The sequence below is a fragment of the Elephas maximus genome, chromosome 17, assembly GCF_024166365.1.
Source record: "Elephas maximus indicus isolate mEleMax1 chromosome 17, mEleMax1 primary haplotype, whole genome shotgun sequence".
NCBI classification, from domain to species: domain Eukaryota; kingdom Metazoa; phylum Chordata; class Mammalia; order Proboscidea; family Elephantidae; genus Elephas; species Elephas maximus.
This window is the reverse complement of record NC_064835.1, coordinates 47,394,529-47,411,382: the sequence shown is the minus strand read 5'-3', so window position 1 is coordinate 47,411,382 and position 16,854 is coordinate 47,394,529. Positions and strand designations below refer to the sequence as shown.

Below are 16,854 nucleotides of genomic sequence, written 5' to 3'. Positions count from 1 at the left end.
TGAAATTGAAGAAAATTAGAACAAGTCTATGAGAGCGAAAGTTCAACCTTGAGTATATTCCACCTGAATTTAGAGACCGTTTCAAGAATAGATTTCACACATTGAGCACGAATGACCAAAGATCGGAAAAGTTGTGAAACGACACCAAGGACATCATACATGAAGAAATCAAGAGGTCCTTTAAAAGACAGGAAAGAAAGAAAAGACCAAAATGGATGCCAGAAAAGACTCCGACACTTGACCGTAGAGTAACTGAACTGAAAAGAAGAAATGAGTAAAAGATCTGAACAGAAAATTTCCAAGAGTGCCTCAAGTAGACAAAGTAAAGTATAATGAAATGTGCAAAGACCTGGAGTTAGAAAACCAAAAGAGAAGAAGAACACGCTTGGCAAATCTCAAGCTGAAGGAACTGAAGAAAAAATTCAAGCCTCGAGTCGCAATATGGAAGGATTCTTGGGAAAAATATTAAACGACACAGAAAGCATCAAAAGAAGATGGAGGGAATACACCAAAAAGAATTGTTTGATGTTCAACGATTTTAGGAGGTAGCATATGATCAAGAACCTATGGTACTGAAGGAAGAGGTCCAAGCTGCACTGAACTTGCTTTTGCATTGGTGAAAAACAAGGCTCCTGCAACTGACAGAATACCAATTGAGATGTTTCAACAAATGGATGCAGGGCTGGAAGTGCTAACTCGTCTGTGTCAAGAAATTTGGAGGACAGCTATGTGGCCAACTGACTGGAAGAGATTTGTATTTGTACCTATTCCAAAGAAAGGTGAACCAACAGAATGCAAAAATTATCAAACAATGTCATTAACATCACACACAAGTAAAATTTTGCTGAAGATCCTTCAAAAGCGGTCGTAGCAGTACATTGATGGGGAACTGCCAGATATTCAAGGTGGATTCAGAAAAGGACATGGAACGAGGGATATCAATGCTGATGTCAGATGGATCTTGGCTGAAAGCAGAAAATACCAGAAAGATGTTTACCTGTGTTTTATTGACTATGCAAAGGCATTCGACTGTGTCGATCATAACAAATTTGGATAACACTGCAAAGAATGGGAATTCCAAAACAATTGTGCTCATGAGGAACCTATGCATAGATCAAGAGAAGGTTGTTAGAACAGAACAAGGGGATACTGTGTGGTTTAAAGTCAGGAAAGGTGTGTGTCAGGGTTGTATCCTTTCACCATGCTTATTCAATCTATATGCTGAGCAAATAACCTGAGAACTTGGACTATATGAAGAAGAACTTGGCATCAGGACTGGAAGAAAGCTCATTAACAACCTGCATTATGCAGGTGACACAACCTTGCTTGCTGAAAGTGAAGAGGACTTGGAGTGCTTACTGATGAAGATCAAAGACCACAGCCTTCAGAATGGATTGTACCTCAACATAAAGAAAACAAAAATCCTCATAACTGGGCCAATAAGCAACACCATGGTAAACAGAGAAAATATTGAAGTTATCAAGGATTTCATTTTACTTGGATCCACTATCGATGCTTATGGAAGCAGCAGTCAAGAAAGCAAAGGACTTATTGCATTTAGCAAATCTGCTGCAAAAGACCTCTTCAAAGTGTTAAACAGCAAAGATGTCGCTTTAAGGACTAAAGTGCACCTGACCCAAGCCATGGTGTTTTCAATTGCATTATATGCAGGTGAAAGCTGGACAATGAATAAGGAAGAAAGAAGAGGAATTAATGCCTTTGAATTATAGTGTTAGTGAAGAATATTGAATATACCACGGACTGCCAAAAGAACAAACAAATCTGTCCTTAGAGCAAGGACGCTTTTTTTGTGAAAGAAGAGATTCACAGAAATAAAAGTGCCTAAACCAAACCCATTGCCATCAAGATGATTCTGACTCATGGCAACCGTATAGGACAGAGCAGAACTGCCCTATAGGGTTCCCAAGGAGCAGCTGGTGGTTTTCAACAGCTGACCTTTTGATTAGCAACCTGAGCTCTTTGTGTGTGTGTGTGTGTACTTTAGGTGAAAGTTTACAGCTCAAGTTAGTTTCTCATACAGAAGTTCATATACACATTATTATGTGACCTTAGTTGCTCTCCCCGTAATGTGACAGCACATTCCTCCTTTCCACCCCGGATTTCCCATGTCCATTCAACCAGCTCCTGTCCCTTTCTGCCTTCTTATTGTGCCTCTGGACAGGAGCTGCCCATTTAGTCTCATCAGCTTGGACTAAAAAGCACACTTTTTATGTCTTATAGTGCAGTCTATTCTTTGCCTGAAGAGTTGGCTTCAGGAATGGTTTTAGTTTTGGGCTCACAGAGAATCCGGGGGCCATGTCTTCCAGGGTCCCTCCAGTCTCAGTCAGACCATAAAGTCTGGTCTTGTTACTAGAATTTGAGTTCTGCACCCCACTTTTCTCCTGCTCTGTCAGGGACTCTCTGTTGTGTTCCCTGTCAGGGCGGTCATTGGTGGTAGCCAGGCACTGTCTAGTTCTTCTGGTCTCAGCAGCCTGAGCTCTTAACTACTGCTCCACCAAAGTCATAATGTTACCCTGATAGCACCTCCTATGTGCCAGGTAAGTACTTTACAAAAATTACCTCATTTAATCCTGACAACAACCTGTGAAATAGGTACTACTATTATCTGCATTTTACAGATGAGGAAACTGAGGTGCAGAAAGGTGAAGTAACGTGGGGCCTCTCACCACTAGGGAGAAGAGAGGCTGGGACTTGAACCCAGGCATTGTGGCTTCAAGTCCGGTGTGTTTTGTTCATCACACTACCTCATCTGTAGCTGGCCACGTTCTTGTGCTGCTGTCTCCCTTTCTCTATCCTTCCCCAGGCCACAGCCCTGCCTCTGAGTTCCCCTCCACTCTACCTTTCTCAGAGCGATTTGGTGCTACTTGGAGTTATTCAGTCCCTGGGGGAGTGCAAATGGTTAAGCATTGGACTACTAACCAAAAGGTTGGAGGCTCTGGTGCAGAAGAAAGCCCTGGCAATCTGCTTCTGAAAGGCACGGCCTTGAAAACCCCATGGAGCACAGTTGTACTTTACACACATGAGTCGGAATCTACTCAATGGCAACAGGCTTGTTTTGGGGCACTTATTTGGGAGCCTGGTTGCACTTCCCTGGGGGGCCCACCAGGGGCTGCTGCAGCTCTGCCTTCAGCCAGGCCTGCGGGTGGGGCTGGACACCTTAAAAGTCACTGGCCAGGCACCTGCTGTGGAGAGACCAAGGCCGGTGGCTCTTTATCCTTTGCTGCCATATTTCTGAGGGCCTTGGGCAGGGAAAGCCCTGTACTCTGGGTGGTTCAGAGACCTATCCAGCTCTGAGAGACCACCGCACCTGTGAGGGAGGGCCTGGAGTAAAGCCATCCACGCAAAACAGACCTGAGACATGAAGCTCGGGCTACACTGACCACAGGTGGGCCTTGTGGGTGAGGAGAGGAGAGTGAAATCTGAGTGAGATGATACTTGAAGCACTCAGTCCTGTGAACACACACATGCACTCCTCCACATACACACCTGACACAACCACCCATCTCTCACACACACACACATACACACCAGACACACACATACACACCAGACACAACCACCCATCATACACACACACACACCAGACACAACCACCCATCATTCACACACATACACTACTACACGTACACACTAGACACACATACACCCCAGACATGACCACCATCATTCACAGACATACATACACACCAGACACAACCACCCTTCATAAACACACACACACCAGACATGACCACCCATCATTCACACACACACATACACACCAGACACAACACCCAACACACACACATACACGCCAAATACAACCACCCTCCACACACACACTACACATACACACCAGACACACACACTCCAGACACAGCCACCCATCATATGCACACACATATACACACACCAGATACAACTGCTCATCATTCACACACACACACACCAGACACAACCACCCATCATTCACACACATATACACACACATATACACACACCAGGCACAACCACTCATAATACACACACACACACCGGACATGACCACCCACCATTCACACACACACACATACATACCAGACACGCACACCACATACAACCACCCATCATTCACACACACACACACCAGACACAACCACCCATCACTCACACACATATACACACACATACACACACACCAGACACTACCACTCATCATACACACACACACACTGGACATGACCACCCACCATTCACACACACACACATACATACCAGACACACACGCACACCACATACAACCACCCATCATTCACACACACACTACTACACGTACACACTAGACACACACATAACCATCATTCACACACAGACCTACGTACACACACACCAGACGCAACCACTCATCATTCACACACACACATACACACCAGACGCATACACACCAGGCATAACCACCCAACACACACACACACACACACAACCACCCAACACACATATATACACACCAGACACAACCACCTATCATTCACACACACATACATACACACTGGACACACACCCACCCAACATACACACATACACACCAGACACAACCACCCAACACACATATATATACACCAAACACAGCCACCAATCATACACACACACATACACCAGACACAACATCCCAACACACACACATATACACACATACTCCTACATATACACACCAGGCACAACCACTCATCTCACACACACACACACACAGACACACCACCTGTCGTACACACCTACACACGTGCACACATTCTGCTTACTGGAAAGAGCAAGGGTCTGGTACCGAATGAAGCTAGAATCAGGTCGAGGTCCTTTTTGAGTCGTCCACTTCCTGCTGGTGCGATCCCAAATAAGCCATTTCAGCTTCCTTATTTTTAGTAACAATACTTAACTCACTGGTTTGTTTTGAGGATTACATGAGATAATGTATTTCCAAGTGCTAGGTAAACTCTAAAGTGCTGCACAAATGGTACTTATTATTAACACAATTATAGTCTACGCCAAACAATTTAGTACTTATAAGCTCTCTTGTATTTTTTACTAATTGCTTTGTGAATTAGTCTTATCTTGCCTGCAAGATTGCCTCTTCTTTGAAGATAAAGTTCTTTTGTGGCCCCCTGCTGGTGCAGCTCTGGGCACAGGTTTGTGGGGTGGGGGAGGCTGGCCTGGCCCAGCCAATGTGCCCAGCACCAGGATCTGTTAGGGTCATCTAGGGGCTGGTTGCCATGGGTTAGTTGGCAGTGGTTCCATTAGCTGGTTACCAGCATTGTCAATTTGCAAGGATGCTAATGGGAATGATGCCCTTTCTGGAGTGCCAACAATGTGCCAGACGCTTTCCAGACACTGAATCCTTTCATCCTCTTGAGGGCTGTATGAGAAAGTACAACCACGACTCCATTTATAGATGAGGACATGAGGTTCAGAGAGATTAAGTAACCTTCCCCAGGCCACACAGCCAGCGAGTGGTGGAGGAGGGTTGTGAAGCTGGATGGAGGGTATGGGAGCTGACCTGCTGTGCAGACTGTCCCACCGGACAGGTACTTTAACCATGTGGCTTCCAAGTTCCTTTCAAACCTGGGGTCGTCTGAGGGGGGAGGAGAAGAGAAGAGGGCCCATCATTAGGAGAAGGGCCAGATGCTCTGGAGAGGAAGCACGGAGCCAGTTTCTTGGTGAGAAACTTTCCTCTGTTGGGGGTGGCTGGGAGCAAGGTGTCCTCTGAGCGGAGTGGATGTTGTCGTGGGGGAGAATGAGAGTAGTTGTGTGGGGTTTTAGCTGCTGGCAGGGGGGCCCAGTCCGGTGGGTCCCCTGGAAGGACCCTGTGGGCCTGAGTGGGGAGATGGACAGTAGGGGCCTGAGACCGTTGTCTGAGTTTGCTTAGCTGTGTCCCCAAATAAACAGGAGGTGAGCAACGCAGGGAGGGCTGGGCCATCAACCTCCTGGAAAGAGCAGAAGGCTGACTTCTGTCTTGGCTCTTTCCCCTTGTCCAAGAAAGCATCTTCCCAGACCTGCCCTTCCAGTCCCCACCCATCAGTTCATCCAGATTCATTCTGTAACCTGTGCCTTCCAGGTGCCATGGGCTGGGCAAAATGCTGATGGCTAGTGTGGTGACTTCCTGCTGTGTGTTGGGCACCATGCTGGGTATCAAGAGAGAGATAAAAAGCAGGAGAAGGTGGAGCTGGGGTTGACTTATGTAGAAGGATAAAAGTTTGCAACAACACACAGGAGTCACACCAAGGCTGTGAGCGGCCGGTTCTTGAGCGTGGAGTCCGAGCAGCTTTTGGCAGCCCTGTCTTCTGTTCCCGCTCCAGCGCTGACCCAGGATGTTGCAGTGCTTGGTTTAAGGTCTGCTCCCCACCACCTAAACATTTCTCAAAGGCTGCCTTCGAATACCCTGAGAGCCCAGACCTAGCTTCACACCTGGCCTTCGCTGAGCATGGCCTCAGTGAAACAACTGGAATAGAACCAGCAGGAGGTGCTGCAGGGCCCAGAGCAGCAAAGGGCAGGGGGAGAGGGTTTGTGTGAAGAAGGCTGAGTCTTGAAGGGTCTGTTGGCGCCAAGGCAATCCTCCTAGATTCAGGGTGGTCTCCTTCTCCTCCATGGTTTGGTCATTGAAAAGATCGTTTACAAACCAATACCCTAGAAAAGAGCCCCTGGGTGGCACAAACGCTTAAGTGCTTGGCTACTAACCAAAAGGCTGGCAGTTTGAACCTATCCAGAGGTGCCCTGAAAAAAAGTCCTGGTGATCTGGTTCTGTGAGGTCGTAGCCACAAAAACCCTATAAAACAGTGCTACTCTGCTCACATGACATTGCCATGAGTTGAAATGGACTCGATAGCACCTTTTTTTTTAAATCCTGGAGAAGGTGCTGGGCCCCCCGTCTGGAGGCAGAAGTGTCTGTGTGGTTGGGGAAGGAGACTCCTTCCCTCGGGAGCTTTGAGGCCCCTCTGAATGAATGCTCAGGAGCTGAGTAGCCAAGGCCCAGGTCCTGGAAAAGGCACAAAGCTGAGGGCTCTGGGTCATTCAGGCCGTGGTGAACCCCAGTGAACTTCCCTCTCCTCCTTTACCTTCCTCCTCCCTCAGATCATGGTCTTCCTTCACCACATAGCCCCCAAGAAGGGACAAGGCTTGCTTACAGAATAGGCTCAGCAGAGTAGGAGTCCAGCTCTGTGCAATGTTCTTGCAAATAAGGCCACAGTGAGCTGCAACCTGACTGCTCAGGGCAAGCCAGTTACCAGTTGGCTGTGGACTCAATTCCAACTCATGGCAACCTCAGGTGTGTCAGAGGAGGACCGTGCTCCGTAGGGTTTTCAGTGGCTACGTTTTTGGAAATAGATCACCACGACTTCGTCCGGAGGCGCTTCTGGGTGGACTTGAACCTCCAACTTTTTCAAACTTTCAGTTAGCAGCCGATGGCATTAAACAACCATTTGCACGACTCCTCTAAATTCCCTTCTCAAAATCCAGGAAGGGAGCCAGCCAATGATTCACATGGCCAGCAGAGGGCAGCAGAAGACACTCGAAGTCCCTGTTCCTCCAAAGGTTCCTGATCCCCTCAGCCGCAACCCGGGCTCCAGAGTTGGGGGTCTGACTTTGCTCTCTGCGAAGGGAATCTCTGAGGAACAAAAGGTGGGCGGAGGGAGAGGAAGAGCCCCCAAAGATATTTTTTAGTTCATTGTTTCTGAAATATAAGTAATATTGAGATCTTCCTCCCTTAAAAGAAAAAGTTATCAGATGACTTCAATATTGCCTCTTTTGGGGTCCTTTTAGGTTTTGTTTTGTAATAATGTTACTTCAACATGTAAAACATAAAACTACCGTGAACGCCTTATACTGGTAGCTCCCATACAAGGATAAATAGAAATAAAAATTTGAGTTGAATGAGAACAATTTAGCTGCGTCATGTGCTGAACTCAGGTGCAGCGTGTCGGTGGCACTTCGCTCCTACAACACGATTTCCGTTGTTTTGTTTTTTGTTTGGGGTCTTTGTCTCCCCTTAGTGGTGGAATGACTTAGCTCTCCCACACTTTTCCCCTTCTAACTACAGGCCCAAGTGTGAGCGCAGCACGTTGTGGGGCAGACGGTGTTTACTGGGCACCAGCTGGTCGTTATGGGTCGGGTCTGCCTCGGCCTGTTGGCTCGTAGTAGTTGAGAAAGTATTGCTACTTGTGATTGTAAATACAAATGCAAATGCAAACACTGAGATTATGTGATTGATAAGACTTGGTATTTTGGGTTTTTTTTAAGGCATTAAGATGGCCAGACAGATGATCCCGAAAATATCTTCTGTATTTTTTTTTAAGATTATCAGAATGAAAGCACACACATGCACATACACATAAGCGCATATATATAAGCTTGTATTATATATTCCATAATATTTTATGTATATATATATATTTTTAAACTGTTCCAAGAGAATTCTTAAACAGCAAGAATGCATGCCTGGTCAAGGCTGTGGAGAGAGTGGAACTCTCATACACTGCTGGTAGGAATGCGAAATGGTACACCCACTCTGGAAAACAATATGGCGCTTCCTTAAAAGCTAGAAATAGAAATGCTATATGATCCAGCAATCCCACTGCTAGGCATATACCCTAGAGAAATAAGGGCTGTGCCTCGAATAGACATGTGCACACCCAAGTTCATTGCAGCATTATTCACAATAGCAAAAAGATGGAAACAGCGTAAGTGCCCATGGACAGATGAATGGATGAACAAACTATGGTACATACACACGATGGAATACTAAGCAACGTTAAAGAGTAATGATGAATCCATGAAACATCTCACAACATGGATGAACCTGAAGGACACTGTGCTGAGTGAAATAAAAAGGATAAATGTCATATGAGGCCACTATTATAAAAAGTCAAGAAAAGGTTTACACACAAAAAGAAACATTCTTTGATGGTTACCAGGGATGCTGTGGAGGGAGGGAAAATCACTAACCAAATAGTAGACAGGTACTAACTTTGGCGAAGGGAGAAATAAAACACAACATGGGGGAAGTTAGGACAAAATGACCGAAGCAAAGGAAGACACTGAGAGGTACACAAGTGTAGTAGGCAACAAGGGTAAATACTATTTCATGTACAATCCTGCAACAGCAGAAATAAGAAAGAATTTATTAGTGAATCCACAGGTGGATATGTAAGCTGAACAGGTGTGGGATGGCATGTGGGAGTACAGCCACAAACATGTATAAGTTTGGCAGTAGATGTTTCTGCATACATATCTGCGTGTACTGCAAACATATTCACGTATACAACAGAGCACATGGGGTCATGAAAACTTCTTAGCCATAACGAAACACATAGCCTCGGGGGTCATCCAGGACAATTGGCATAACATAGTCTATAAAGACAATGTTCTACATCCTACCTTAGTGAGTAACAACTGGGGTCTTAAAAGCTTATGAGTGGCCACGTAAGATACAACAATTGGTCTCTTCCCTGAGCGGCCACCTAAGATACAACAACTGGTCCCTTCCCATCCAGAGCAAAGAAGAGCGAAGAAAACCGAAGACTCGAGGAAACAATTAGTCGGAAGGACTAATGGACTACATGAACCACAGCCTCCACTATCCCGAGACCAGAACTAGATGGTGCACAGCTACCACTATCAATCACTCTGACCGGGATCATAGTAGCAGGTCCTGGACAGAGTCGGAGAAAAATACAGAAAAAATTCAAGTTCATAAATAAGACCTAACTTTCTTTTTTACTGGTCTAATAGAGCCTGGTGGAACCCCTGTGGCTATGAACCCTAGACACCCTTCAGACCTGGAAATGAACCAACTCCCAGAGATTACATTATAGCCAAACAATAGACAGGCCTATAAAGTGAACAATAACACCTGAGAGGAACGTGCATCTCAGAACAATCATCTATACAAGACCAAAAGGGCAAAAAAAGGAAAGTTCAGAAGGCAGGTAGGGGTAGGAAAGATGGTCGAAAGAAAACAGGGAACCCAAGGAGGGTGGGAAGAGACTGCTGGCACATTGAGAGGATTGCAACCAATGTCGAGAAACACTGTATAAATTGCTGAATGGGAAACTAATATGTTCTGTGAGCTTTCACCTAAATCACAATAAAGCCTAAAAAAGGGAATGCCTGACTGGAGACTGTTTGAGAAGACTCACCACCTCCAGCCCCTGCTTTTTACAGTTGTGATAACTGAGGCTCAGCAAGGAGAGTTGACTTGGCCAAGTTCACACAGCTAATCAGAGATTGGGCACCTTGAGGACTCTTATCTCCCACTCCAGGGCTCCCTCTCCTTTGCACAGGGATACCGACTCTTGGACACCTTCAGGCAGCCTTGAGGTTTTTCTTAGGGATCAGCCATGGCAATTTGGGTAGACTTCCCTATGGTCTTCAATAGTTATCTTCCAGAGCTTGGAAAATGCAAAAACAACAACAAAAAACTGTATATACACAACCACTGCCACCTATGGGAAGATCTTGTCTAATTCCTGGAAAGCCTAAAGCCCTTCAATCCAGGGTACTCACAAAAAGGCCTATTCTTGTCTGAGGTCTTAAAAGCTAGCAAGCAGCCTTCTAAGATGCATCGATTGGTCCCAACCCACCTGGAACAAAGGCAAATGAAGAACACCAAAGACACAAGGAAAATACTAGCCCAAGAGACATAAATGGCTACATAAACCAGAGGTTCCATCAGCCTGAGACCAGAAGAACTAGATGGTGCCTGGCTACCACCAATGACCACCCTGACAGGGAACACAGCAGAGAGTCCCTGACAGCGCAGGAGAAAAATGGGGTACAGAACTCAAATCCTAGTAAAAAGACCAGACTTAATGGTCTGACTGAGACTGAAGGAACCCCAGAAGATGCAGCCGCTGGAGTCTTTGTTAACCCAGAACTAAACCCATTCCCAAAGCCAACTCTTCAGACAAAGAATAGACTGGATTATAAGACGTAAAAAGTGTGCTTCTTACTTCAAGCAGATACGTGAGACTAAATGAGCAGTTCCTGTCCAGAGGTGAGATGAGAAGGCAGAAAGGGACAGGAACTGGTTGAATGGACATGAGAAATCTGAGGTAGAAAGGAGTGTGGTGACATTACAGGGATAGCAACTAGGGTCACATAACAGTGCATATATAAATTTTTGTATGAGAAACTAATTTGAGCTGTAAACTTTCACCTAAAGCACAATAAAAATTAAAAAAAAAAAAATAAGGCCTAGTCAGCAAATTATTGTGTGTTATTTTTTAATTTATTATCCTGTTAGGTCTTTCAAATATTGAAGGCTTATTGTGTTTTTTTTTTTTTATTGTATACTATTATTTGCTGTTAGTTGCTGTTGTCACCACGAGTCTGTCAGTTTGTCGTACTGTGGTGGCCTGCATGTTGTGTGATACTGGAAGCTTTGCCACCAGTATTTCAGATACTAGCAGGGTCACCCTTGGTGGATAGGTTTCAGTGGAGCTTCCAGACTAAGACAGACTAGGAAGAAGGACCAGGCAATTTACTTCTGAAAGAACAGGCCAATGAAAACCTTATGAATAGCAGGGAACATTGTCTGATATACTGCTGGAAGATGAGCCCCTCAGGTCAGAAGGCACTCAGAATAAGGCTGGGGAAGAGCTGCCTCCTCAAAGTAGAGTGACCTTAATTATGTGCATGGAGTCAAGCTTTCAGCACCTTCATTTGCTGATGTGGCAAAACTCAAAATGAGAAGAAACAGCTGCAAACATCCATTAATAATTGGAGCATGGAATGTATGAAATACGAATCTAGGAAAATTGTAAGTCATCAAAAATGAAATGGAATGCATAAAGACTGATATCTGAGGCATTAGTAAGCTGAAATGAAATGGTATTGGTTGTTTTGAATTGGAGAATCATATGGTCTACTATGGCGGGAATGACAAATTAAAGAGGAATGGCATTGCCTTCATTGTCAAAAAGAACATTTCCAGATCTATCCTGAAGTACAACGCTGTCAATGATAGGATAATATCCATATGCCTACAAAGAAGACCAGTTATGTGACTATTATTCAAATTTACTCACAAACTACTAAGGCCAAAGATGAAGAAATTGAAGTTTTTACCAACTTCTGCAGTCTGAAATTGATCAAACATGCAATCAAGATGCATCGATAATTACTAGTGATTGGAATTTGAAAGTTGGAAACAAAGAAGGATCTGTAGTTGGAAAATATGGCCTTGGTGATAGAAATGATGCCAGAGATCACATGTTAGAATCTGCAAGACCAATGACTTCTTCATTGCAAATACCTTTTTTCAACAACATAAATGGCGACTATAAATGTGGACCTCACCAGATGGAAAACACAGGAATCAGATTGACTACATCTGTGGAAAAAGACGATGGAAAAACTCAATATCATTAGTCAGAACAAGGCCTGGGGCTGACTGCAGAACAGGCCATCAATTGCTCATATGAAAGCTCAAATTGAAGAAAATGAGAATAAGTCCACGAGAACCAAAATACAACCTTGACTATATCCCACCTGAACCTGGAGACCATCTGAAGAATAGATTTGACCCATTGAATGCTAATGACCAAAGACCAGACTACTTGTGGGAAAATATCAAAGACATCATACATGACGAAAGCAAGAGGTCATTAAAAAGACCAGAAAGAAAGAAAAGACCAAAATATATGTCAGAAGAAACTCTGAATCTTGCTCTTGAACGTAGAGTAGCTAAAGCGAATGGAAGAAATGATGACGTAAGAGAACTGAACAGAAGATTTCAAAGAGCAGTTCGAGAAGACAAAGTAAAAGAATATAAAGACCTGGAGTTAGAATACTAAAAGTTAAGAACATGTTTGGCATTTCTCAAGCTGAAAGAACCGAAGAAAAAATTCAAGCCTCCGAGTTGCAGTAGTGAAGGATTCTATGGGCAAAGTACTGAGTAACACAAGAAACATCAAAAGCAAATGGAAGGAATATGCAGAGTCACTGTACCAAAGAGAATTTGTCTCCCCTTTCAGGAGGTGGCATGTGATCAGGAATCGATGGTATTGAAGGAAGAAGTCCAAGCTGTACTGAAGGCATTGGTGAAAAACAAGTCTCCAGGAATTGATGGAATACCAATTGAGATGTTTCAACAAACTGACGTAGCACTGGAAGTGCTCACTCATCTATGCCAAGAAATTTGGGAGGCCAACTGGACTGGAAGAGATCCATATTTGTGCCCATTCCAAAGAAAGGTGATCCAACAGAAGGCAGAAATTATCAAACAATATCATTAATATCGCAATCAAGTAAAATTTTGCTGAAGGTCATTCAAAAGTGGTTGTAGCAGAACATCAACAGGGAGCTGCCAGAAATTCAAGCAGGATTCAGAAGAGGATGTGGAACAAGGGATATCATTACTGACATCAGATGCATCTTGGCTGAAATCAGAGAATATCAGAAAGATGTTTACCTGTGTTTTACTGACTATGCAAAGGCATTCGACTGTGTTTGGTCATAACAAATTATGAATAGCATTGTGAAGAATGAGAATTCCAGAACACTTAATTGTGCTCATGAGGAACCTATACAGAGACCAAGAGGCAGTCATTGGAACAAAGCAAAGGGATACCATACTGTTTAGAAATCAAGAAAGTGTGCATCAGGGTTCTATCCTTTCACCATACCTATTCAATCTGTACACTGAGCAAATAATTTGAGAAGCTGGACTGTATGGAGAAGAATGTGACATCAGGATTGGTGGAAGACTCTTTAACAACCTGTAATATGCAGATAACGCAACCTTGCTTGCTGAAAGTGAAGAGGACTTGAAGCACTTACTGATGAAGATAAAAGACTACAGCCTTCAGTATGGATTACACCTCAACATAAAGAAAACAAAAGTCCTCACCACTGGACCAATAAGCAACATCATAATATGGAGCAAATATGGAAGTTGTCAAGGATTTCATTTTATTTGGATCCACAATCAACAGCCATGGAAGCAGCAGTCAGGAAATCAAAAGATGCATTACATTGGGCAAATCTGCTGCAAAAGACCTCTTTAAAGTGTTAAAAAGCTAAGATGTCACTTTGAGGACTAATGTACACCTGATCCAAGCCATGGCATTTTCAATTGCCTCATAAGCATGTGAAAGGCTGGACAATGAATAACGAAGACGGAAGAAGAATTGATGTCTTTGAATTATGGTGTTGTTGAAGAATATTGAGTATACTATGGACTGCCAGAAGAATGAACAAGTCTGTCTTGGAAGAAATACAGCCAGAGTGTTCGTTGGAAGCGAGGATGATGAGACTTCATCGCACATACTTTGGACATGTTCTCAGGAGGGACCAGTCACTGGAGGAGGATATCATGCTTGGTAAAGTAGAGGGTCAGCAAAAAAGAAGACCCTCGATGAGATGCACTGACACAGTGGCTGCAACAATGGGCTCAAGCATAACAACGATTGTGAGGACGGTGCAGGGCCAGGTGGTGTTCTCTTCTGTTGTACACAGGGTCACTATAAGTTGGAACTGACTCGACAGTACCTACCAACAACAGCAACAGTTACCATCGAGCTGATCCTGACTCATGGCGACCCCATGTGTGCAGAGCAGAACTGCTCAGTAGGTTTTCTTGGCTTCAACCCTTTGGAAGCATAATGCCAGGCCTGTCTTCTGAAGCACCTCTGGGTGGGTTCGAACCACCAAACTTTCAGTTAATAGTCAAGCACATAACCATTTGTACCACTATTATTAGGATCTGATTAAAAAAGATCCATCTACCCCAACATCAGGGGCAGGTTTTTAACTTTAGTTCTATTAACTCCAAGGGTCCGTGGATATAATTCAGGAGATCCAAGAACATAGATAGGAAAAAGCCACACCTTTATTTTTCCTAGCATGTAATTGAAAGTTAGCACGTCTTTCAAATATCAATGTCATCAACAAACCACAGTTCATACTAGCAGCACCTGGGACTCTATCTGCACTAGAAAAAACCGAAAACCAAACCCACTGCCATCGAGTCGATTACCGACTCATAGAGACCCTATAGGACAGAGTAGAACTGCCCCATAGAGTTTCCAAGGAGTGCCTGGTGGATTAGAACTGCCGACCTTTCAGTGAGCAGCCATAGCTCTTAACCACTACGCCACCAGGGTTTCCAGCACTAGAAAGCACGGACATTTTCACGTGACATCACGCTTGTGGTAGGTGCCTTGAAATAGCATTAACACTCATTGTTACTTTGAAATATTATTAGACCTAGCACTGTATTGTTAATTATCAATAAAAGAAAACATATCTCTCTATATTACAAATTTTAAGAAATATTTTGATTGCTGTGTTTCAATATAATTGGTTTCCTTTCTTTTCCCAGGTATTTTCTTTTATGCTTTAGAAAATATTACTCCAGACTTCCAAATGAGTTCGGGGCACAAGAAAAGGTTAAGCATCTTGACTTGTGTTGCTATGAGTATGAGTGATTCTTAGGTCTAAAACCAAAAATACCAGCTCCGTTGCCATGGAGTCGATTCTGATTCACAGCAGCCCTATAGGACAGAATAGAATTGCCCCATAGGGTTTCCGAGGCTGTAATCTTTACAGAAGCAGAATGCCGCATCTTTCTCCTAGTAGTGACTGGTGGGTTCAAACCACCTTCTGTTCAGTGAGTAGCCAAGCCCTCTAGCCATTGCACCACCAAGGCTCCTGATCCTTGGTCCAGGGGGAAACAAATCTGTACAGAGTTACTGTTTATTGTGCATTAAACATGAACTGGGCATATCCTCGGTTCTTTGCATATGTTATCTCTAAATCTTGCAACCATGAAGTGGACATAGTTATCCCCCTTTTACACACAAGGAAACTGAGGCTCAGAGATGCCTAGTATCATATACGCCATAAAACGTAGCAAATGCGTCAAGTTCTGTAATAAGAACACGGACAAACGAGGCAGGTGTAATTCCTCTTCTGTTCACTACTGTATCCCCGTGCCTGGCACCTCCTGCATGCTCAATGCATAGTTGTTGAATGAAGGGGTGAGAAAAGATCAACTCACCCTGCCAGGAACGGGGTAGGAAATACTTCAAAGGAGGTGGGGTTTGGGATGAGCCCTGTGACTGGGGTAAATGCAGGTTGGTCTAAACCCCTCTAGGTATTCCATTCCTCATGTCATTGATTGGTTTCAGAAGGGCTGTTGCTTGGTTCTAGCCCGTGAGGCTTGAGGGAAAGCTCACCCAGGGCTGGCTCTGCCTCTTGACATTGGTGAGGGAGCCTGAGACACTTGGAGCTGTAGCAGCCAATTTGCCCCTGTGAGGATGACAGAGCCAGGGGTGGATTAGCCAATAAACAAGGCAGGCGCTGGCTTACTTGTGCTTACTTACTAATCTGTAGGGACCATTTCACATGGATTTCACCACATCTTTAAACTCATGTGCAATTATTCCCTACAGATTGTAAGTAAGCACAAGTAAGCCTGTGCTTACCTTGCTTTCTGGGTCATTTGCCCCTGCCAGGGATTGTAAATTTGAAAAGAGGCTTTGATTCTGTAGGAAGGTGCTGTGGGGTTGGGAAAGAGATAGCTGTCACCTGTACTTAGAAGCAGAATCTTTGACAAGTTGAAAAAAGTGCAATTGTTCCCTACAGATTAGTAAGCACAAGTAAGCCCGTGCTTACCTTGCTTACTGGGTCATCTGCCCGTGCCAGGAACTGTAAATTTGAAAAGAGGCTTTGATTGTGTAGGATGGTGCTGGGGTTTGGGAGAAGGACAGGTGCTAGCTGTACCTAGAAGCAGAATCCCTGATGCAGTGAAAAAATGTGAAATTGTTTACTATGGATTAGTATGTAAGCACAAGTAAACCCGTGCTTACCTTGCTTATTGGATAATTG

General features: G+C 44.2%; 1 protein-coding gene across 2 annotated transcripts in view; it reads left to right on the top strand.

The window, feature by feature from the left end:
- THNSL2 (threonine synthase like 2) overlaps positions 1–16,854 on the top strand; it is a 115,264-nt gene that overhangs the window by 28,023 nt on the left and 70,387 nt on the right. Inside the window, exon 9 of one of the 2 annotated variants that reach the window (XM_049856679.1) lies at positions 7,483–8,329. The exons of the other annotated variant lie outside the window; for it this stretch is intronic. Coding sequence (XP_049712636.1) covers positions 7,483–7,501 — 19 coding nt within the window. The 3' untranslated portion in view covers positions 7,502–8,329. Of the gene's footprint in view, positions 1–7,482; positions 8,330–16,854 lie in introns of those variants that run through there. 2 annotated transcript variants of the gene reach the window in all.